The 23585-nt window shown below is 42.0% G+C and overlaps 1 protein-coding gene across 4 annotated transcripts; it reads right to left on the reverse strand.

The window, feature by feature from the left end:
* Positions 1 to 4761: 4761 nt before the first annotated feature.
* LOC101952640 (11-beta-hydroxysteroid dehydrogenase type 2-like) lies at positions 4762 to 22906 on the reverse strand. Of its 4 annotated transcripts, none has more exons than XM_005287412.5 (4): positions 22222 to 22906; positions 10802 to 10921; positions 9605 to 9652; positions 4762 to 7186 (listed from the first exon to the last, which is right to left on the reverse strand). In XM_005287412.5, exons 1-3 carry the CDS (start codon positions 22628 to 22630, stop codon positions 9630 to 9632), a joined length of 552 nt encoding a protein of 183 aa, XP_005287469.2. In that variant the 5' UTR covers positions 22631 to 22906; the 3' UTR covers positions 4762 to 7186; positions 9605 to 9629. The 4 variants fall into 4 exon arrangements, with proteins under 4 accessions (XP_005287469.2, XP_065445843.1, XP_065445841.1 ...); XM_065589771.1 differs by having other exon boundaries at positions 4762 to 5577; positions 22222 to 22830; XM_065589769.1 differs by having other exon boundaries at positions 4762 to 5577; positions 9605 to 9711; positions 22222 to 22830.
* Between the last annotated feature and the right edge of the window lie 679 nt (positions 22907 to 23585).

The raw sequence follows: 23585 nt of genomic DNA on the forward strand, positions 1-23585 counted from the left end.
AGTGTTTCAGAGGGAATGAACAGAACAGGCAATCATCAAGTGATCCATCTTGTTGTCCACTCCCAGGTTCTGGCAGACAGAGGGTAGGAACACCTAGACCATGGGGTGGTATCCCTGTCCATCTTGGCTAAGAACCATTGATGGACCCATTCTCCATGAACTTATCTAATCCTTTTTTGAACCCTGTTAGAGCTGTGGCCTTCACAACATCCCCTGGCAATGAGTTCCACAGGTTGACTACGTGTTGCATAAAGAAGTACTTGCTTTTGTTTGTTTGAAACCTGCTGCTTATTAATTTCATTGGGAGACCCCTGTTTCTTATACTATGTGAAGGGATAAATAACATTTCCTTATTTACTTTCTCCACACCATTCATGATTTTATAGACCTCTATCATATTCCCCCCCTTAGTCATCTCTTTTCCAAGCTGAAAAGTCTTTTTAATCTCTCCTCATATGGAAGCTGTTCCATATCCCTAATCATTTTTGTTGCCCTTCTCTGTACCTTTTCCATTTCTAATATATCTTTTTTGAAAAAGGGCAACCAGAACTGCACACAGTATTCAAGATGTGGGTGTACCATGGATTTATATAAAGGAAATATAATATTTTCTGTCTTATTATCTATCCTTTTCCTAATTGTTCCATATGTTCTGTTAGCTGTTTTGACTGCTGATGCACATTGAATGGATGTTTTCAAAGAATTATCCTCAATGACTTCAAGGTCTCTTTCTTGAGTGGTAACAACTAATTTAGATCCCATCATTTTGTATGGATAGTTCGGATTATGTTTTCCAATGTGCATTACTTTGCATTTATCAGCATTGAATTTCATCTGCCATTTTCTTGCCTAGTTTTGAGAGATCCCTTTGTAACTCTTTGCACTCTGCTTTGGACATGCCTGTCTTGAGTAATTTTGTATCATCTGCAAATTTTGCCACCTCACTGTTTGACCCCTTTTCCAGATCACTTATAGATCCCTGGGGGACACCACCTCACTCCAGTCTGAAAACTGACCATTTATTCCTATCCTTTGTTTCCTGCATTTTAACCAGTTGCTGATCCATAAGGGGACCTTCCCTCTTATCCCATGACTGCTTATTGTGCTTAAAAGCCTTTGGTGAGGGACCTTCTCAAAGGCTTTCTGAAAGTCCAAGTACACTATATCCTCTGGATCACCCTTGTCTACATGTTTGCTGACCCCCTCAAAAAATTCTTATGGATTGGTGAGGCATGATTTTCCTTTATAAAAGCTGTGTTGACTCTTCCCCAATAAATTGTGTTCATCTATGTGTGTGATAATTCTCTTCTTTGCTATCATTTCAACCAATTTGCCTGGTACCAAAGTCAGGCTTACTGGCCAGTAATGGCTAAGATTGCCTATGGAGCCTTTTTAAAAATTGGCATCATGTTAACTATCCTCCAATCGTCTGGTACAGAAGCTGATTTAAGTGATAGGTTACATACAACACTTAGTAGTTCTGCAATTTCATATTTGAGTTTCTTCGAAACTGTTGGGTGAATATCATCTGGTTCTGGTGACTTATTACTGTTTAATTTATCAATTTGTTCCAAAACCTCCTCTAGTGACACCGTAATCTGGGACAGTTCTGCAGATTTATCATCTAAAAAAAATGGCTCACAAGTGGGAATCTCCCTCACATCCTCTGCAAGTGAATACTGATGAAAGACTTAATTTAACTTCTCTGCAATGGCCTTATTTTCTTAGCATCTTGACCATCCTGTGGCACCACTGATTGTTTGGCAAGCTTTCTGCTTCTGATGTACTTAAATTTTTTTTTGCTGTTAGTTTTTGAATCTTTGGCTAGTTGCTCTTCAAATTCTTTCTTGGCCTGCCTAATTACACTTTTACACTTGTCTTGCCAGAGTTTATGCTTCACTACTTTAATAATTAAATTCTTAAGAACTACATAATTACATTATCATTAATTACAGTATATGAAACTCATTGCAAACACCTACAAGCTGTCTTCACTAAGGTCCCAGTTTAAAGACATTAGGTCTCACTGTAGCTTTCTGGATGAAGCGGTCAGCAATCTTATTTACATCTGGTTCCCTGGTATGGTCTTGATGCACGTTAAGGACAACTACGTTATTCAGTTGCATCTGTCCCATTGATGACTGCAGATAATTTTTAAGTCTTCTGAAGCTGGAGAGTGTTCCGCAGTTCAGGATGATACAGGCACAATGAGAAGGATTCTTAAAACTATGCTTCCAGAGTACTTCAAATGACCCCAAGATCACTTTCTTGACAGGTAACAGCTAATTTAGATCCCATCATTTTGTATGTATAGTTGGGATTATATTTTACCATGTGCATTACTTTGCGTTTTAACATTGAATTTCATCTGCCATTTTGTTGCCAGTTTTGTGAGATCACTTTGCAGTCAGCTTTGTACTTAACTGTCTTGAGAAATTTTGTATCTGCAAATTTTGCCACCTCACTGTTTACCCTCTTTTCCAGATCATTTATGAATATGTTGAACAGACTGATCCCAGCACAGGCCCCTGGGGGACCCCGCTATTTACCTCTCTCCATTCTGAAAAGGGCACCATTTATTCCTACCCTTTGTTTCCTATCTTTAACTGGAGTGCCTGGCAATGCTTTCAGGACCATCTAAGGATCCTTAATTTAATTTAATTTAATGACAAGCCTTTTGTTATCTTAATCACTCGGCCTCTGTTTAAAAACAGACCCCCTGCCAAAAGGGCAGAAGCTGGGAGCAGCACAGAACTGTTCACATTCCACACTGCCTCTGGGACCGGGGCTGTGAGCAGACCTCAGGTATGAAACTCAACAGGAGCCCAGAACCACTATGGCTCATGGGTGCTGAACACCCCCTATTTTTTCTGTGGATGTTTGAGCCCCGGAGCATCTGCAGTGTCGGCGCCTATGCGCCTTTCTGTTTTCCTCAGTAGGATTTAACCTCCAATATTTAAAGGATGCCCTTTTTGCCTCTAGCTGCCTCTTTTACTTTGTTATTTAGCTATGGTGGCACTCTTTTGGTCCTCTTACTATGTTTTTTAATTTGGGGTATACATTTAAGTTGAGCCTCTACTTGGTGTGTTTAAAAATTTTTCCAGGCAGTTGGCAGCTTTTGTGACTGTACCTTTTAATTTCCATTTAATTTGCTTCCTCATTTTTGTGTTCCTCTTTCTGACGTTAAATGCTATGGTGGTGGGCTTCTTAGGTACTCCCCCTCCCCCCAAGTATAAATTTAATTATATTATGGTCGCTATTACTGAGCAGTTCAGCTATATTCACCCCTTGGACCAGATCCTGTGCTCCACTGAGGACTAGATCAAGAATTGCCTGACCCCTTGTGGGTTCCAGGGCTAGCTGCACCAAGAAGCAGTCATTTATAGTGTCTAGAAATTTTATCTCTGCATCCCGTCCTGAGGTGACATGTACCCAGTCAAAATGGGGAGAGTTGAAATCCCCCATTATTATTGAGTTTTCTATTTTTATAGCCTCTCTAATCTCCTGGAGCATTTTACAATCACCATCACCATCCTGGTCACGTGGTGCTATATTCTTATTATTTAAGCATGGAATGTCTATCCATAGAGATTCTATCTATGGTATCCTTTGCTGTCTTTCACGCACAGTGCCACTCCCACACCAGCATGACCTACTCTGTCAAAAGTAACTACTGTGAGCACTGCGACAACTAAGTTGTGCAATCCCACCTATCCCCATTGTTATCCTGTCCTCCTTCCTTTGTCTGTTTAGTCACCTTTTTGTGTATCCTGCAAAGTCTGCAAAGCTAACCACTGAAGTCAGCTAAGCTACACTCATTTACTCTAGTTGAGAATCTGATCCATTACCTGGAAGCCCAATTCAATGCTAAGTGCAGGTCTGTTTCAAAGTTTATGGAGCACAGCTAGAGGAAAGGAGAAAATTGTAAGTATGAAGTAAGTAGGTCGGGAAAGGGGCAGAGAATGAGGGGACAAGGAAACTGCTTTGTTGAAGAAGAACTCAGAGGTCCCTAGGGATTTGGGGGGGGAAGTATATAGGGATTTGGGGGGGGGAGTATATATTTTTTAAAATTATTTATTTGAAGAATCTATGTGCCCAGCTCCCAAATGGAGTTATGTAAAACAAATTGATTATTTAAGGCCAGGTTCTGACACCATTACTCTCCCTGAGTGGCACCTTACTCTATAACTAGTCTTGCTTAACCCAATAAGATTACTCGTGTAGTAAAGTACTACTCAGCAACGTATGAGTGGGATAATGGTCATTAACCAGACACGACGGCCTAACAACAGACTCTCCCTGTGTCAAACACTGCCACTCTAGCCATGCAGAATGGCAGATGGAAACAGGGGACTTTAAATGAATAGTAGCTGATCCAAGATGGGCACTCTTAGGGGCAGAGTTCTACACATGAAATCCTAACTCTGAGAAAGCCATGCTCCCAGCTGGGACCAGACTGACCCGAAAGATACGGCTCAAGCTCAAACCCTTCTGAATGAAAAGGGAGGAATACCAGCATTGGAAAAGACAAACTTGAAGAGGAGCTCAGCTCAACATGTAGTATGACGCATGGTACCTCTAACAGCTGGAATTATCATGCTGTATTGTGTGTGTGAGCCAGGGAATGGGATTTGAACCCACACTTTCCTGGCCCATAGGTTAGTATACTGATAACTGAGCGACAAGGACATTCAAACACGTGGATACATTCTGTATTTTTCTGAAGTTACATATAAAAGAAACTCAAGCATGTGGGTCAGATAAGAGGGCACATTCAATGTTTTTATTGATCAAGTTGGCAACAATAAAATAAAATCACACCACCATAATGGCTATTTATTATTTGCATTGCATTACAGTGCTTTGCAGCAGTGATATGAGCAGATAAAATGGTATTCCTGCCCCCAAAGACCTTCTTATCTTAAACTCCAGCCCCGCAGAACATTATGCAGGTGCGTAGCCCGTACTCAGTTGGATTTGGCTTCAGTATGACTACTCATGTGAGTAAACACTAGTCGTGTGAGGGAAGTCGGCAGCACCAGGCCTGAAAATACAGCAAGGTATTCTAACAGGAGAATTACCACTCCCAGTAGAATTGTACTGATATTGGCCTTGTACTGTGTTTTTGGACTGCATTGCTAGAGTTGGCATCTAGGGACTGTGGCTTTGAGAAAGGCAGCTGGCAACGAATGTGATTGGTTTTAACATTTGCCATGATGATATTTTTGAAAATGGAAAGAATGTCAGTGCTCATGTAATGTAAAACCTTTTTGGCTGGGAAATGTTCTGAGAGGGTTACCCAGGAAAGGCAGGTGTATTTACAGCTTGGTCCTGCATGTGTGAAATTAATGGGCATTTTGCCATTGAGTTAAATGGGAGAAGGTTCAGGGCTTTAGTGCTCAGCTGTCATTTCCATTGTCACTTCTTGAATTTGAGGGTTTAGTTGCCATGGGAACATTTGTAGCCCAGCTGCATTTTCATTAGAGCTGGCTGGAAAATGGTATGTTTGGGAGTGATGGGGTGTGTGAAATTGTTTTCCAGAAAATGTTCTCAAAACTCTTGAATTTTGTCAGTGTTCTGCCAAAAAAAAAAAAAAAAAAAAATTGAAAACATGAAAATATATTAATTTTGAAACCTAAAATGAAGTTGTGTTTTTGTTTTTCATTTTTTAGGCATTTTCTCTCCTTTTCCATTTTTCTATTTTTTTTGGTGGGGATGGGGAAAGGAAAAACATTTGCTTCAGAAAAAAGAACTCTTTAAAAAATAAAAGAATTAATAATTTTGACCAGCTCTGATTTTTGTGTATCTGTTTTGGTCTGGCAAAATTAGGTTGCCCTTTGGCTTTTAAATGGGGACATATGATGATAATAAGAGTGCGAAGGTGGTAGCTTTAACAGTGAATTATGTCAGTGTTGTTATACAGTATGACTGAGATTTTCAAGACTGCTTAAAGAATTTAGGTGGCTGACTCCTACTAAAACTGAAGGGAGTTTGGCGTTCAAATCCCCTAGACAGCTTTGAAAATATCAACATATAACTTCTGCATTACTTTGATGTAGCTAATTTGTATTAAAATATTTTAAGGGCAGGTATATCATAATTGGGTTTCACAAAAGCATTGCCTTAAAGCCATAACTTTATAAATGTATCGTTCCTTTTATCCCAAAGGATCATAAAGCATTATAAACAAATTGTAGCCTATCATCATATCTTTAAGCAAACAAAATTTCCATTGACGCCAACAGGTGTTTTGTCCAAATAAGGACTGTACAATCAGCCTATACATACCACTGTGAATACAAATAGGAATCATTTAACCATGCATGAAACAGCAGCTATTTAAAAGCCCACATCAATGATACACAACAGTTTAGCGGAGAAAATAAAGAATACATTATCCATCTGAAACTGCACAAGGAATTTCTGGACAAAATGTTATTGCTCACCAGAGCTGATTAAAAATGTTCCATTGAAACTGTTTTTCAACTGCAAATTGGGTGTTTGACTAAATGAATTAAAAAAAAAAAAAGTGTCTGCTTACCGCAGAAAATTTTGACTTCTTGGTGAAAAACTGAAGACCAAACATTTTTGGCTAGAAACCAAAACTTTCAATTCAGAAATGTAAAAACATTTCATTTCAACAGCTTTCATCAAAACAAATTTTTTTTTATATGGTTGAGTTCGAATGGTTAGTTTGGGCTCAGTTTGACATTTAACTGTAGTTCTTTTCTGTGGGCCGGGACTGGACTACATTTCACATATGTAATGATAATTCTGAGTTGGTCTTTCATCTTTCAAATTGCAACAGTTTGTCCATCAATTAAGCCAAGTCATAGCACAACGTATGTCAAAAGCTTAACGTTCAGCAGTCTTTCAGGAGAGTTTTTCATTATTTCCTTCCATCTTAGATCATTTATCCCAGTAAAATTTCAACATTAACCATGTTCTTGGTTACAAATGTGATTTGGATGCAGACCCGCAATACAATTAGGGGAATAGTCTTCGATCCAGATCTAATTCACAATGTTTTCTCATTGACTTATGACTAAGTTTGAAGACCCCATTCAGCACTTGATTCTTGCAAGTCAGGAATCAGTCAGTCCTGTTCTAAGCTACTCCTCCCTGCAGCTCCTTTTCACTGTGGCATTATTAACCCGTTGAGTCATTCCACAAGTTTCCTTCCATGCTGAAATAAATGTATTTGGGGGGTGGGGGTTAATCTCTCTCTTCAGCACTGAACAATTCCATTCACTCTGATTTCATGCAAATTATTCCGTTCCGACTGAACTGTTTTCCTGTCCATATCACATCATCACTACTATTGCATAGCCACTGGTGAGCGTGTGCAGACCAAATGAAAGAGAAGTCGATATGGATTTATTTCCATTTCTAATATTGCTTTCAAAAAGCATCTGTGCCAAGCTCTGAGGTCTAATCCATTGAAGTCAATACAAAGACTTTATTGGGCTTTTGATCAGGCTCTAGGGCCCAGAGCCTCAAAGGTATTTAGATGCCTAACTCCCATTGAAATCAATGGGATTACCTGAATACTTCTGCGGTGCTTTTACCACCCACAAGAAGTATGTTCATACATACTGAACCAGGAGCCTCTCCTTGCCTTTAACCAATAAAAAAGCCAATCAGTAGTGAGAAGAAACCCAAACATGACCCACCTCATGTACAAAGGCAGTCTCTACCCTACTCCTCCTTCCCCAAAAGCATGGGTAAGTAAATGGGCCTTTGCAGTATATCCTGAAGGTCAATGCTCTTTAGCTACCTTGGACCAAGCAGGGGATTGAGTTCCAAAGTTGAGGGACCCTCATGGAGCGCACCTTGCCAGCAGCTCTCTTTCCTATCCGTTCCGTCTTGAGGGCTTCCATTGCCTGCAGCTGTGCTAGCATTTCAGTGGGGGAGAGATGGCCCATCATGCACACAGGTCACAGGCCATTTAGGGGTTTATAGTTCAGAACAAACACCTTAAATTCACTGTGGAAATGAACAGGTGGCTAGTTCAGGTCCCGAGTTTGAGGCGTGTTGCACATCATTATGTCTCGATATTAGAGATTGGCCTGGACAAATTCTGCTCTGATGCCAATCCAAATCCACGGTAACTCCATTGACTGAAGAATTCCACAGGATCTGGCCCATTGTTCTCACCCCACGTAGTTTACAGTCTAAAGCCCTGACTCTCCCACCAGTGCTGACTGGTTTCTTCCCTCCTAAGTTGTCCCACTGATTTCAGTGGAAGTGCTTGCAGGAGCAGAATTGAGCCTTGAATAAGCAGGCAACCCAGAACCCAATGGGAGACTCAGAGGAAGGTTCTGCCTTGGAGGTTTTTTGGTAGCATAAAAGTAAGTGACATCATGTGATGTGACATAGGTTAAAGCACATGGGCTTTGCAGGAAAAGGTTAATATTGGCATACATCTAGTGAGATGGGTGAGGTAATATCTTTCATTGGACCAAATTCTGCTGGTGAGAAAGACAAGATTTCGCCCTTACACAGAGCTCTTCTTTGGATCTGGGAAATGTACTCAGAGGGTGACAGCTAAATACAAGGTGGAACAGATTGTTTAGCGTAAGGAGTTAACACATGTTGCAAGAGACCATTCAAGGTGAACTGGGCAGTTAACATCTCTGCAGTCATAGGACAAAGAAGGGTTAGTGAGTTACAGATTGGATTTATGGCTCATTAAAACTGTCTCTTCTATGTCCATGATTTTTAGTGTCTAGCAAAGGTATCATCTTTTGAAGGTGTTCTGTGGGTTTCCTTTGAGGATGAGGACTGAGACATATGTCCCCTGCTATGATGATGAATACCCCACCTCCACCACAACACATCTTTCAAGATCCCTGTGTCTTACACATGCCTATCACAAAATGCAGTGTACCTTGTCCAGCGCACTAAATGCTCCAGTAACAACTATGTGGGTAAAACAAGACAATCATTATGCTCTCGAATGAACTCACACAGAAAATGATAAAAGACAAAAATACCATATCATGGATGGGTGAACAGTTTTCACAAAGTGATCACTCCATATCTGACCCCTCAGGCCTCAAAAGCTTGTTTCTTTCACCAAAGAAATTGGTCTAATAGAAAATATTACCTCACCCACCTTGTCTCTCTAATAGCCTAGGACCAACAAGGTTAAAACATTGTAAATGTACATCTAGTGAAGCCAGGGAAGTTTCTTCTCATTCATATTGGTGTAAGAAAGATCAGAATCAGACCCAGTGAATTTTCAGGAAGGAATTTCCAAAGCAAGGACAGATACCGGACAGGACAGGATAGGAAGAATTTCAATCATACTTTGCAGTCTCATGTCCCCAGACTAGAGATTAGCCCAAACCAAAACTCTGAGTCGGAACACCATCAGATCTTGGGAGCACTGGACATCAAAAACCAAAGCCAGGTCTGAATTTTGCAAACAGCCCCTGTTTTAAAAGGGCTGAAAATAGCCTCGGGTCTGAACTCCCCAGATTTTGGGATGACTCCCCTGATTTTTGGAGTTTGGGGCAGCGTCTGCTCAGGAGTGTGACATGAGTGGAGCCTACCTAGCTCTGCCAGGCTGGGTGTATCTGAGATGAAGATGATGTCTCACCTGTCAGTTTTTGGATTTCAGCAGGCTAGTAAGTAACTGCTGGCTTTTCTTCTTTGCAAAAGTCACCGCATAGTTCACAGGGAGAAAGAGAAGTGCCATGAGGAAGGCTGCAAAGAGAAGAATGCAACTGCGGACATGCTGCTATTTTTAGACACTAGCTCAGGCAGACTTAGCAGAGGTACATCGAGGTGAACTTGGAATCCCACCTCCCAGTTCAGATGTGGACTTACCCTTAGTGCACGGCAGACTAGTGCAGGGTAGTTCTGCACCTCAGCTTGCTGCAAACTAAGTATTAGTCTAGATAAGTCCTTACAGTGTTACCATTTTGTTATTTAGTCCACTATATGAAAAACAAAACATGAGGAAAACTCTTCCCCAGATAAAGGCCACATCCTTTAAGATACTGAGACTGTCGAGAATTTCTGTGCCTTGTGCTTCACCCCCATTGGGTTAAATGTCAACAACCATGACAGCAGTGGGAACCAAAGGTACTCAGCATCTCAGAGGATTGGGCCCTAGATGATTTACTCACATAACAAACTAGAGCTGGGTGAAATTTTTTCAGTGAATAGTTTATTTGCTGAAAAACAAAGCGTCAGGTTGACCAAACTTGTTCATAAATTTGGGTCAAATTCAGAGAAGAGTTTTGACTGTGGGGGGAACACCAGGGTAAAAAAAAAATAGCCAAAAAAGTGATTTTAAAAAAATATTTTCAAAACAAAATGTTACCACTTTTTGTTTTGAAATTGAGCAAGAATTAACTTAAAAGGGGAGGGGGGAACCCAAGAATTAAATGAAACATTTCATTCCAGCTGAATCAATTTCTCCCCCCTCTCCCCCAGTATGGCCATTGAACAACAAACTCAATTATTTGCCAAATTCTAATTACCGTAAGGCCCTGCCTAGATTAGAAAAGCACGTGTGTGTTTTCAAATGGGGGATTTTAAATATGTTTTCAAAGCTAGTTCTGGTCAACCATAGTGAGGGGTGGTGTCTAAAGTTGACCAGGAGCAGCTACCACATTTTAAAAATACTGAACCCTGTCATCGGAGGTGCTAAGCGATGTTTAAAAACCGTCTTCATTAAAACAAATAGGCGTACACATTTTTTTTCCAATACTTTTTCCCCCCAAGTCTAGAGAGGGACTAAGAGGAGCAACATATTCAGATGTGCTCGACTGGCTAAAGCTTATCCTACCCGGAGTTATGCAAACATCCTTCCATTTATAAGAAGTTTTTCCTTCAGAGAATCTGGTTGTGTCTGGCTTCTGTTCTTCCCACATCAGGACCGAAGGATTCTTCATCAGCCCGTACATGCCTGTCAAATTGACATGAGATGAGCTGTGTTAACTTTTAAAATTCGTTTTCCTGTTATTTCATAGTGTTGCTCTGTACACAAATAAAGGTGACATATACTCTGTTTAAAAATAAATATTGCAAGTAGCAGCTGCATTTAGACAAAAAATGAGGCAAATCTGAGCCTTATAACACTTAACCGTTCTGACGCACAATTAGACACGGATCCAAGCTGGAAACCTGATTCTCCAAAAGTTCTAGCATTACATACTTCACATTAGAGCTGACTAAAGGATGATGTAGAAACTTTTAATGAAAATATTTCATCAACATTTCAAATCTTTACTATTGCGAGCTGTAGCCAAAAAGGGAAATAAAAAAATGATGAAAATCTTCAAATAATTTGCGTGAAAAAAATTTAAATTCAAAAAGCTTCAACCAGCTTATGCAAAATATTTCCAATGTTGCATAAAATAAACTGTGGAAAAAATAAATACAAATCGTGAGCAGTCCATTATACTCCAGTGTGGGCCAGTCCAGAGAAGTGATGTCAAATTGCTGATAGAAGATCAAACGGCTCTTATGAGTTCATCCAACAATATTATCAAATATTTAACTTAGGCCTAGAGAAAGTCAGAAAAATTCCACTCAAATAAAATTTCATCCAAATGGAAATGGCATTTTTCAAAAATCATCAGGGGTTTTTCCCCCTGTAACCCTCCTAGTTAAGAAGTTGCTTTTCCCCATGTAACGATATATAAGCCATATCTACACAACATACTGAGACAAATTCAGTCCTGGTTTAAATGGCTGAAACTCCACAAAGCACAAGCATGGGACTCAGTAACTGAGTCTTCTTGGGTACGTCTACACAGCAGCTGGGAGGTGTAATTCCCAGTGCAGGCAGACATATATGAGGTAGTTCTGCTCAAACTAGTGCACTAAATATAGCAGTGTGACCATGGCAGGACGTGGCTTGGGCTAGCCACCCAAGGACAATCCCACCTGCCACCTTGGGTATGTATTTGGGTGGTTAGTCCGTGTCACTGCGGCCACAGTAGTATTTTTAGCTGAAGAGCAGCTAGCATGTATGTCTACTCTAGCTGGGAATCCCATCTTCCTGCTGCTGTGTCGACGAACCCATTGACTGGCAATGTCATTTAAGCTCTTTGTATTTCTGTTTTTCTGTCTGTAAAACAGGATGTAATAAGTATCAGAGGGGTAGCCGTGTTAGTCTGTATCCACAAAATCAACAAGGAGTCCGGTGGCTCCTCCTCATCAGTGATTGGGAGTGGACCACATCCACCCTGATTGAATTGGCCCTATAAGGTAACTCCCTTCTCTTCGTGTGTCAGTATAACAATGCCTGCATCTGTCATTTTTACTCCATGCATCTGAAGAAGTGGGTTTTTTACCCATGAAAGCTTATGCCCAAATAAATTTGTTAGTCTTTAAGGTGCCACCAGACTCCTGGTTGATTTTGAGGCTGTAACAAAGCACTGATCTCTAAGCACAGGCACAGCCGGTATGTCTATTATGGTGGCATATCCCATTTAAGTCCAGGAGTTACTGGGAATTGCAGCCTCCAGACAGGGCACATGATGGTGAAGAACAGCTGGTCATCCCATGATTCCCTGCTGGAGACAATAAAAGGAGTTCTCCTGGCTCACCCTCAGAAAGTGAGTGAGGAGTAGAAATAAGGCCTCGTGGAAAATGCTTCTAGGGGGACCTGGCAAGGGGCCTAGGAAAGGTACCCGAGGAAGAGCGTATTCTCTTTACTCCTAGTTTGTCGAAAGCTGTAAAGGCCTGTGGTGGCTGATAGCAAATGATAGGAGCCGCTTTCCTCTTGTTTTGAATCCTTTTGTGGCAATGAGGTTGCCCTTAGGACACGACTTTGGGCTAACCTGTAGTTTAGCTTTCCCTGGCTGGTGTATACATCCACCATCTTACTTATATAGGGTCAATAATACTTACCTTCAGCGGTCATGTGCTTTGAGATATATGGTATTGTGCTTTTCAGCAAAGTATTAGTTAGGATTTATTATTATTACCCCAAACATGCATGTAGCCCACTGTGCATACCACCTGGAGTTAATGGGAAGATTTCCCCCTTGCCCCAGATTATTCTGCCCAAGCACATTTGATGTTTTGCTTCTTTTCTTTCTCAGAAAAACTGAGCTTTGACTTAAAGTATCTTTTCCCCCCCTGCCTCTCCCACCTCTTGGCTGTGATCTCAGTCATGTTGTATTGTTTTATATCATGTAGCTCAACATGACTGATGCAACCAGACATGCACTGCTCTCCGGTGTTACGGCTCACGAATAAAAATTCCGGAGGAGCTGCCTCGGAGAAGGCTAAAAGAGAGAAATGTAACTAGAAAGTGAACCCTCTGATGCATTTTATTTAGAGCATAGCCCAGTGGATAGACAGGGGTGTGAGTTACGAACTGGGTTACAGCCTTAACCCAGAATTTCCCTACTTTTATATATTGTGATCTGAGCTGAGTCACTTCATCATCCTAACTTTGTGTGGCTTTACTTTCTATTACTATCATTGTAACTTTTGAAAAGGACGCTATCAATTTAAAAGTCATATTTCTGTCTGCAGACTTTTTTTTTACCCACTATTGTTATAAGTATTACCTGACATCTCTCGTTTCTGAATGAAACTGGGTTAAGGGGGGGAATGTTTCTCTGTTTTTTAGTTTATTTGCGTTGTGCATTAAAGCAGCACTCTGTGAATAGTCAGTAGAGGCGGTCAAGAATCTTCAATAAATGTTTGGTTGGTTGGGGGTTGGAGGTGTGGGGGGGTGTTGACAGAAAATTTGATTTTGCAAAATTGAAATTGAGATGGAAATTTTCCAATTTTCTATCCGTTCTAATCGTCAGTTTCACTCTTATCACTCAATAGTCAGTCAGTTTCCCCAGTTCTTTGTGTGAATCTTTCACACAACCACAGCAAAGAGAAACTTTATTTTAAATGTAATTGCAAAACCACAAGTATTGGCAGTGAGGCAAAGGGGCAGGTGTAGTCCCTGAACCCCGTTTTAGCTCTACATTAACTACATCTCAGTTAATTTGATTATGCCATTTAAGTACATTTCCGTCCATTTCTAAGATGGTTGGCGGTGTTGGACTTTTAGCGATAACACTGCACTATTAATAGAGAAGGACCTTTTGGTTGCAAAACCAAAACTCTCTGGGCCAAATGATCTGTTAGCATGTCTTTAGGGATGAAGTGTTGGTGGTGCAGATGTCTTGTCTAGGCTCTCTGTACAGGGGAGAATTTTTTCCCATTTGAATAGACACGTGCCTGTGAAGGAGGGCATGATATTTGTGCAGGAACAAGTGTGCTTGCTAATTCATTATTTACAATTTGTTAATCACTATTATTTATTTATGAATTCTTCTGGGTAAAGAATTTACTCCATCCAATCAGGGATCAGGAACAATACCATGTGACCTACATGGTCAGTTTCACACACTGATTATCAAATACTCAAAATGAAGATGCTTCAAACAGCTCCTAGCTTTTAAATTATTTGGCCAAACTATTCTTTGAATATTTCTGAATACCAAATGCAGTCACACAGGATGAGTTGTTCAGGAACAGAAAGAAGGCTCAATCTTTTGGATAATTCGTTCACAGTGAAAATAATCCAGCCAGCTACAGACAAGAGTAAAATCTAGGAAGTTTATCATTTTGCATTTTCCTTTACCATTGATGAAACTCAGGGTTTTTAATGGGCAAAACTTTCTTCATATGTACACATCATTCATCAGCTTGACAAAGAGCTGCCTCCACCTGCAAACCTTTCAACTGGTATAAACTGGTATAAACAGGTCAACCTTTCAACTGGTATAAACTGGTATAAACAGGTCAACCTTTCAACTGGTATAAACTGGCATCACTTTATTGAAGTCAATGGAGCTTGGCCAGTTTACACCAGCTGAAGATCTGGCTCTCAGCTGATATCTTTAAGAACTGCAATACCACATACTGTACTTCTGAGGCAATTCCTCACATGACTTTTCTAGGAAAATAGAGGAACAATTTCACTCCAACGGAGAGGCTCCCGGGATTGAGTTGTCTGCAGGTCAGACCTAATCCAGTATACTGCAGTTACTAGAATACTGAAGGGGAATTTGTTCATGCCGGTCTTGTCTTATTGAAAAGGCCTCAATAATTCTGCTGTCTGGGTTTGTTACGTGGGAGTTTGCAGTACAATAAGTCTCAGAAAAACAGTTTACTAGTTAGACATAGAAATTCAGTACAGTAGTTTTAAAAAAAAAATCTACACAAGTTGGGTTTTTTTTAATTAAATTCCATAATAGTCATGAGGTATTCATCAACCACCAATTCTTCTTATGCATTAATGACATTAATTATGTAAAAATGCTTCCGGTTTAGAGCTGGTTGACAATTTTCCATCTAAACTGTTCTTAAATTTAAAAGAAGTTTTCCCGCTTTAATTAGCTTGTATTCACCTAGGGCACACATTCCTATTGCATTGAGCTTGCAGGTATCCGCAGTGCTTTACAACAAACAGAACTTTTTATGGCTCACTTCACAATTTTCCTTGTTCACGGATCTCCTCCTAGCGGGTTGGCCGTTCCTTTCTTTTGACATCTTGGTGAAATTCTCCTGCGTAATACAGGCCGGAGGTCAGGCTAGATGATCACAAATATCCCATCTGGCCTTAAAATCTATGATCCTGTGAGGTGCTGAGAACTGACAGGTCACTCAACCTTTTACAGGATGAAGCCTGGATGGATGCTTAGGCCGGTAAACCCACAGAGCATTGAGTGGAAGTGCCAGCTAGCAGAGGTTTTGTTCAAGGTACCTTTTGCTATAGCCTCCCAAAAAAGCAATGCTGTAGTTCTCACGTCTCATCTTATACAGTGAAGCTACATGCTGCCATGTCAGACATTGGGGGTGATGCTTCAACCAGACTTCCGCCCCCAGGATACAAGACGGGACCGCCAACAGAGCATTCTCAGCTGGGGGGCGGCCTTCCCGTTACATGCTGCAGAGCACCTCTGTCTGAGCAGGAATCGGAGGAGGGCTGAAGCAGCTGCAGGTGTGATTTTTGTTCAGGGAAATATGTGTTGTGGGGGATGGGAGGCTCTGCCCACTGCTGTTGCTGCTTTTAACTATTTTTGAATTGTGTGTTTACTCTCCTGTCCAGGCTCTTAGAACTCAGGAATGGGGGCTATTTGAGTGGAGTATATTTTTTAAATTTAAGAGAGGCAGTTACCAGAGCCCCTCAGGGAGTTAGGGGCTGCACTCCCATTAAAAGTCCATGGGAGTTCAATGCCTAAACTTCTTAGGTTGAGATTTTCAGAAGTCCCTAAATAAATATGGCAAAAAGTGTATCATGCTCAGATGCCTTTAAAAATGCTTTGGATAGAAAGCACCATCCAGAACACATGCTGTCCTAAAACAGATCACCTTCCATGGCTTCGCATCATCTGACAACAGTACAGTCAGCTCTAGCTATGTTATTATATGGCCCTAGTCCCTGTAGTATCTGAGTGTCACACACACAATGCTCACAACACTGCCGTGAGGCAGAGAGATATTTTAATTGTGAGTCCGATTTTCAAAGAACTATGCATCATGTTTGTACGTACACTTATATTAAGGGCATAAATAGGAAGTTATAAGTCCTAGCTATTAGCATTTACACCTCCAAGTGCCACCATTTGCTTGTGAAAATGGCCTCATTTTCAGAGGTGCAAGCCCATTGTGTTCAGCAAGTAATGCAGCGCTCTTTAATACAGGATTTCTTTTGCCTTATTCAGTCATAATGTCTATTACTTGACTACCATGATTGAATCACCGTAAAGGCTCCATCCCTCAGATCCTTAATCATGAGAGTAACTCCACAGCCTTTAATTGTGTGACTAATCAGAAAAGGGATGGTGAAAGGGAGCCTGGCAGATGAAAGTGTGGTATCAGTGACAAACTAATATTGCAAGAACAGCTTGTCCTTTTGGAGAGGTGTGGATGGCCTCGTGGCTGGAGCATGGGGCTAGAAGCCAGGAGTTCCTCAGGGCTCATGACAGCTCTTCCAGTGAATTACTATATGGCTTTGGCCAAGTCACTTATAGCCAAATGCGGCCAATGGAGTCCTCACACTTAGGTTCTAACAGTAAGCACATCCCAATTGTTTTTAACCACTGTGATGGAGTACAGGATGAGAGATGGTCTGTCAGATAATGGGACCCCAGACTATTTAGGTGTTAACTCAATTAATGTCCACAATACCCTTGTGAGGTAGGTATTGCCAATCCCTAGTTATTAGATGAGCAGAGTGAGACAGGTGGTCAATGATTTGGGGGGCCCATATTCATACACCATATTCATACACTCCTTACCCTACTGAAGTCTTGCTGTTAACTTCAGTGGGGCTAATATTTTGCCGCAGCTATGTCCTGAAGGTATTCAGAAGACATAAAGCACTACAGGTGTTGAATATTATAAATCCTATGGTATTTTGAATGAAAGAGACTTAGGCACTGGGGAAGTAGAAAGTAGCAATTAGGTGAGTGATGGGAAAAAGTTGGATGAGCAATATGGGAAGCGGTGTGAAGAAGAAATAGAGTAGAGAGGAGAAAAAGGAGAGGAAAAAACTGTACGAAGGAGAGGGAATGAGTGTGAAATTGGAAAATGAAACGAATTAAATAAATCAGAATAGAACTGACAGTGGCTGAAGGAAAGTGAATCAAACCCCAAGGGACAGTCTGCCACCCCGTGCAACTGCATGGGGGTCTCAGGACTGACACACGGAATACGTTGATGGTGTTTGGCCCAGAATGTGGAAAAAGCAGAATGAATAAAGAGTATGGAAGAGAAAAGAAAAGAGGAGACCTCTCAAGGGGCTGAGGATATTTAGGGACAGCCAGGGAAAAGGCTGGTCCAAGAAATGCAACAACAGAAAGCAATACATGGAGAAGGAATGAACTGTCTGAGCAAACGAGCTATCCTAGAACACAGAAAAGGCTGGGATCTTCTGTATAAAACACTGCAAAGTGGTCTCCTTGGGGCTCCCCCTGGAGTCTCCCCAGAAGCTCCAACAGAAGTGGAATGCAAGGCCCTGATCCTGCAGTCAGCTCTACGCTGTGGAGTGCTGTGTATACACACACCAAGCCCTGCTGAAGTCAATGGGCTCCATGGGGATCTGCCCACAGGGAGCTCACTGCAGGATCAGAGCCCAAGTCCCCAGCTTCTGAGCGACACGGGCCAGCATGGATGCATGACACTTGTGCTCAGATCTGCACCGGGTGCCATACAAGCCGCAGGTGATGATCTTTAAAATCTGAACAGTCTGGGATTGGATTATCTGAAACCATCTTTCACCCAGTACCCTGCCCTGGCCGTTAAGAAATCTGAGAACTCCATGCATGTTAGCAGAGTGCTCTTGCTTGAGAGCTGCCGCCTCTGGAACTGGCTGGACTAGGCAAAAGCTAGGGCAGGATGCAACAATTACTGATTTTCATTTAGCATTTGACTAACCCTTTATATATTGTTCCTTAACTCCTGTGTTCAGGATGGCTGGGTAACATGGTGACAAGCACTATAGGAATTAATCAAGCTAATAGGCAAGAGTTGTGTTTTGTTTTGCCTATATCTTTTCTGCAGTGGGGAGGGGCTGCTTCACATCCATATTAAGCTTTAAGAATCTCCTCGGTTTTAACTTGCTTTACTGTGCTACTCTCAAGGCCTCACTTTGCAGCCAGCATTGAAGGTCATAAAACAAGAGACAATAGTTCCAGGCAATATGTCTAGACAACAGCACAAACAGGAGTAGCAGCATTCTCTCTAGCAGCTGGATCCCAGATCATTCATACAGAGGGTCAGCAACTCTTGTAATACTGGATGTTTTTCTTAGAGCCCCAGCTTCTGGAGGCATGTGATTTGGTGAGACTCTCTCTCTCTCTCTCTCTCTCTCTCTCTCTGTAAAAGAAACATGTTTCTAGCTCTCATGGTTGCAGAGAAAAACTTGAAAAGGTGACCCGAGTGCACCCTAAAGGCTAAAAAGCCAGAAGACAAATAAAAAGGACCCATTTCTTTTTTTTAAAAGAAATCATTATTTTTAAGCCAGTCTCATAATTTTTGGGCACCTGACACATGTTTTTCTGAACACTGGCGACTGGCAAAACTGAATGCATGTAAAGAAATACAGGAATGTGGAACTCATGTCAGCACAAGGAGCTGGAGCGTGCATGCATGACACAAAGATAACATAGGGCATATGCAAGCGTATCTTTAACTAGAACTGCTCCTTGCATGATCTTAGCATTAAATCTTGATAGATTCATGGATTTTGAGGCCAGAAGGGACCACTCTGATCATCAAGTCTGACTTCCTGCATAACACAGGCCATAGAACTTCCCCACTTTCTTGACTGTTCGTATGTATTGTGTGATGTCTATGTAATGTCTGCCTTTTTTCCAGTATGGAAAGGCACCTGGATAATTGAGTGTCGCCAGCTTAAGGTATGTATCCAGCTACCCTTTTGAAAAAAAATGCATGACTAATTTCTTAAGTATATATATCTTCCTACTGTATTTTCCACTGCATGCATCCGATGAAGTGGGTTTTAGCCCACGAAAGCTTATGCTCAAGTAAATTTGTTAATCTCTAAGGTGCCACAAGGACTCCTCGTCCTTTTTTCTTAAGACATGAAGAAACCTATTAGCCATGTAGATAGATTGTATCTTCTCCTCCTCCCTAGACAAAATGGCTCCCTTACATGAGGCATTCTCCTCATCTGGAGATGATGGTAAATAGTCATACTATACACACACTGCTGTCAATAGGACTACTGGTACAAGCAACTGCTCACTAATGTCATTGAGGATTTGTCCCAAAATATTTACAGACTCTAGCAAAGCATACTGGACCCACAGCAACACTGTTGGAGATCATAATGCTTGCAGGGATTCTGGTAGAGTTTATAAACCCATGAGGACTCTTGCTCCGATTGCAACGTGACCAAGGCATCTGGTTAATTTCATAAAATACCCAACAATTCCGTCCAGGTTTACGTTACATCTGACTTTGTCTAGCTTCAAATTCCAGTCATTGGATTATATTAGTCCTTTCTCTGATACACTGAAGAGCCCGTTATTAAATATTTGTTCCCCGTGTAGGTACTTATAGACTGTAATCAAGTCACTTCTTAACTTTTTCTTTTTAAGTTAAATAGATTGAGCTCCTTGAGGCTATCACTATAAGGCATGTTTTCTCATGCTTTTATCATTCTGGTGGCTCTCTGAACCCTCTCCAATTTATCAACATCCTTCTTGATTTGTGGGAACCAAAACTTGTCTCCTGATCTCTAATAGTTAAAGACTGGCATCAGCACTGAAGTTTGACATTTCATATCCCTTCCAAAATGTTTGTTAGTATCAACTATTATAACCCTAGATATTTTTGAATTTTATTTGTGTATTTTGATTTCTAATGAGGCATCTACCTAAATCACTAGCCACATGTACAACCCCTTACAAAGATCCATTAAAATTCAACAGGCCCAGTGCCTGTATTAGACTGGATCCTTCCCCTTAAACATAAACCTAAAATTCTCCCTCTTTCATTAAACACCCCTCCTGGCTAGACAGAGCTTAGAGCATGACGAAACCTTGCACTATCGGGCTCTGCCAACCAACCACTGAAGTAAGTCCCAGAGCTGATTAGCCCTTGCTCCAGATCTGACTGCCAGACCCCTCAGATTTAAACCAAACACTTTTGCTGTTCTTAACTCTTACAGTAACAATGAGAGAGACCTTGTTGCCAGCAGCGGATTAGCCACTGGGCTGAAAGGGCCTGTGCCCAGGGGCCCCAGCCAATTTGGGGGCCCCAGAAAAATGCCCCCCCCCCGTGCCCCAACCCCGCTCCCTGGCAGAAGCCCCCGTGCCCCAACCCAAGTAACAGCACCAGGTAGCTGGGGCCGGGGAAGCCCCTGCACCCCGACCCTGCTCCCCAGCAGAAGTGCCGGGTGGGGTGGGGGAAGCCCCAGTGTCCAGACCCCGGCTGCGGCTCTGGGACTGGAGGAACTCGAACTCTCACTCTCCGCTGTGGCCCCAGAGCCATGGCGGGGGGACAGAGCTTCTCCGGTATTGTGGCGGGAGGGTAGGAAGGAGAAAATGGGTTGCAGGCTGCGGGGGGAGCAGAATGGGGCCGGAGCATGGTTGGAACAGGGGCAGGGCCGTGGGGGGTAAGGGGTAGCCTGGGGGCAGAATTGCAGGCGGAAGGCGTGGGGAGGGACCCCCTGCTTGATCTGGCCCAGGGCCCCATGAAACCTTAATCTGCCTCTGGATGTTGGCATAGCCAGGGCCCCAACTCTTTAGCACCTTGTAGTTCACTACTGGGACTTTTTAAAATTGCATCCAGAAACACACTGGCACAGGTGTTGTGTGTTCTCTGAGAGAAACGCACCTCAACAGGCTGCCCGCCTCTGACAGTCCCAGGTGACGCTTATGAATTGTCTTCAAGTTTAGCCCCCATGTCATCTAATCTGGCGACAACCCAGCCATGGATAATTGTGGTGAGGTCCAGATCAGAAAGCAAAGTGCTGCAATCTTTTAGCCACCTGCAGGTGTTAGCCCACTGCAATCTTGTAGCCAGCAATGCTTTTGGCTGAGGATCTAACATGGCCCCCTCCCCCACCCCACTCCCACGTTCTGGATCTGTGTAACAAAAGCCAGGCACGTTGTCTTTGCCTAGGGCACTGACCCAACCTCTTGAATCTCTTGCTCTTTCTCCCAGCCTGTCAACCTTACCTCTGCAGAGGTGACCCCAGCCCTCTATGCCCACATGCACCTCTGCCACGGAATGCAGGAGCAGAGAATCTGCACAGCAAATGGCTCAATCCCTTTAATTCCTTGGGCTGCTCACATCTGGTGCAGTGGAACTGTTATCAATCCTGCTGCTAGGGGACCCTCCATATAGGGTGACCAGATGTCCCGATTTTATAGGGACAGTCCCGATTTTGGGGTCTTTTTCTTATATAGGCTCCTATTACCTCCCACCCCCTGTCCCGATTTTTCACACTTGCTGTCTGGTCACCCTACCTCCACAAGCGCTAGGGCGGGGTTTGCCCTTTAGTGCATGCAAACTAGCAGTGAAACTGACTAGTCTATTTTCCTTGTCTAAGCAGAACAAAATGCAAAACAACAAATATACCTAGAGATCTATGCTTACAGTATGGTTGCCTTCCTAGTTTGCTGGTAACCTAGGGCCCTCACACACACATGTGCTCTTTGGGGTCATTTCTAATATTGCTATAAGCCACAGTCTTGCCCTAAATATTACCTTTCAGAGATAAGTGCTTTTCTATCAAGGTTTTCATTGTCATCTTATACTCGTCCTCAGTTATAGGGAGTTGTGCCAGCTTCATGTCTGGAGAATACTCCTCCTTCAGAACCTTTGCCCAGTTTCTTTCAGGTGGCCAGCATGCAGCAGACACTGTGAAACCTGCCTCGTCCAGGTTCCTGGCAAACGTCCGTCCGATGGAGCTGTTGGACACTAGAATCACAACGGCTCTCCCTTTTATGTCAATATTTCTCTCCATTTTCTTCACAATCCCCAAGGAGAAAACGATCACAAAGCAGGTGAGGAATGCAGTGCAGATGCACACGAAAGCATAAAGGAAGCAGGAAAGGGCCAAGGCAAGCGTTAAATCTGCAGCTACCAGGAAGAATTGTCTAAAAGCGAATGCCATTGTTTAAAGAATTAGCCTGCTCCTCGCTCGGATGTTTGCTGAGAAATCTGGTAGGAGTCACAGCATGCAGTTATGCTGTTATGAAGCCAGCCAGCATTGCAAAACATGCAGAGGCAAGTCACAGCTTCACTACAAGGATGAATCATCGTCCTGAATAGAACAAGAAGTATGATTTCCAAACCGTATACATTTCAGCAGACGGCTGAGTGACTCATGCTAGTTGACATGGCTACATTGTACATTTCGTGGTCTACCAGGTTGAAATCTAAGAATTCTGTTCACAGGGGAATTACAAACAAGTCTCCACCTGGGCCAGTGATAGATCTTGTTTGTTTTTAAATAATAACTTTTCAGGGGCTTTTTCTGAAATACTGGGTCAGAGAGAAATTTGTGGAAGGCTCAGGCAGAATTATAAGAGCTGCAAAAGATTGTGGTATTTTCCTCTTGGACACCCACATAGGTATCTAGGTTGAGATCTGATGCAGAGTACACGTAATGCAAACCTCAGCTTTCAATTTCCTTGTTATGCATAAACTGGGTCATGTCCCCCTTATTTAACAATTATGACATTTCCAGCTGATTGGAAACTTAAGTTATGTGTACTTATTAATATTATTCACATAACTGAGGTTGTACTATATTCACAAAGGTCAAGTACCAAGCAAAAAGTGTAGGAAAATCCTTTGAAGAAAATTTTGTACTTTCTTAGTAGCTATCTGCAATATTCCCAGTATCTTATTGGTACGCTTAAATCTACCACTCTCCATGCTGCAGTAAATCTGGCTAAAACCCAAGACAACAGTAGTGAAATTTTGACCATATGCAACCAATTTTGTTTTAGTTGTAAAATATCCTGTGTGGAGAACATTTTGCATCCTATTTGTGAGGACTTTCCAAACTTGAAAATTTTGGTAGTGGCTAATTTACCTTAGAGAGGAGATGAGTAAGTGGGGAC

Source organism: Chrysemys picta, chromosome 3, assembly GCF_011386835.1.
Source record: "Chrysemys picta bellii isolate R12L10 chromosome 3, ASM1138683v2, whole genome shotgun sequence".
NCBI lineage: Eukaryota > Metazoa > Chordata > Testudines > Emydidae > Chrysemys > Chrysemys picta.

Excerpts from the sequence above, each read along its gene's own strand:
- LOC101952640 (XM_065589769.1), bottom strand. The coding sequence starts at position 22,630 with ATGGCATTCGCTTTTAGACAATTCTTCCTGGTAGCTGCAGATTTAACG. Across the intron at positions 10,922-22,221 it reads AAAGCACTTATCTCTGAAAG|GCATGTACGGGCTGATGAAG; the intron begins GTAATATTTAGG and ends TCAATTTGACAG. Across the intron at positions 9,712-10,801 it reads GGATGTTTGCATAACTCCGG|CCTTCCTCATGGCACTTCTC; the intron begins GTAGGATAAGCT and ends TTCTCTTTGCAG.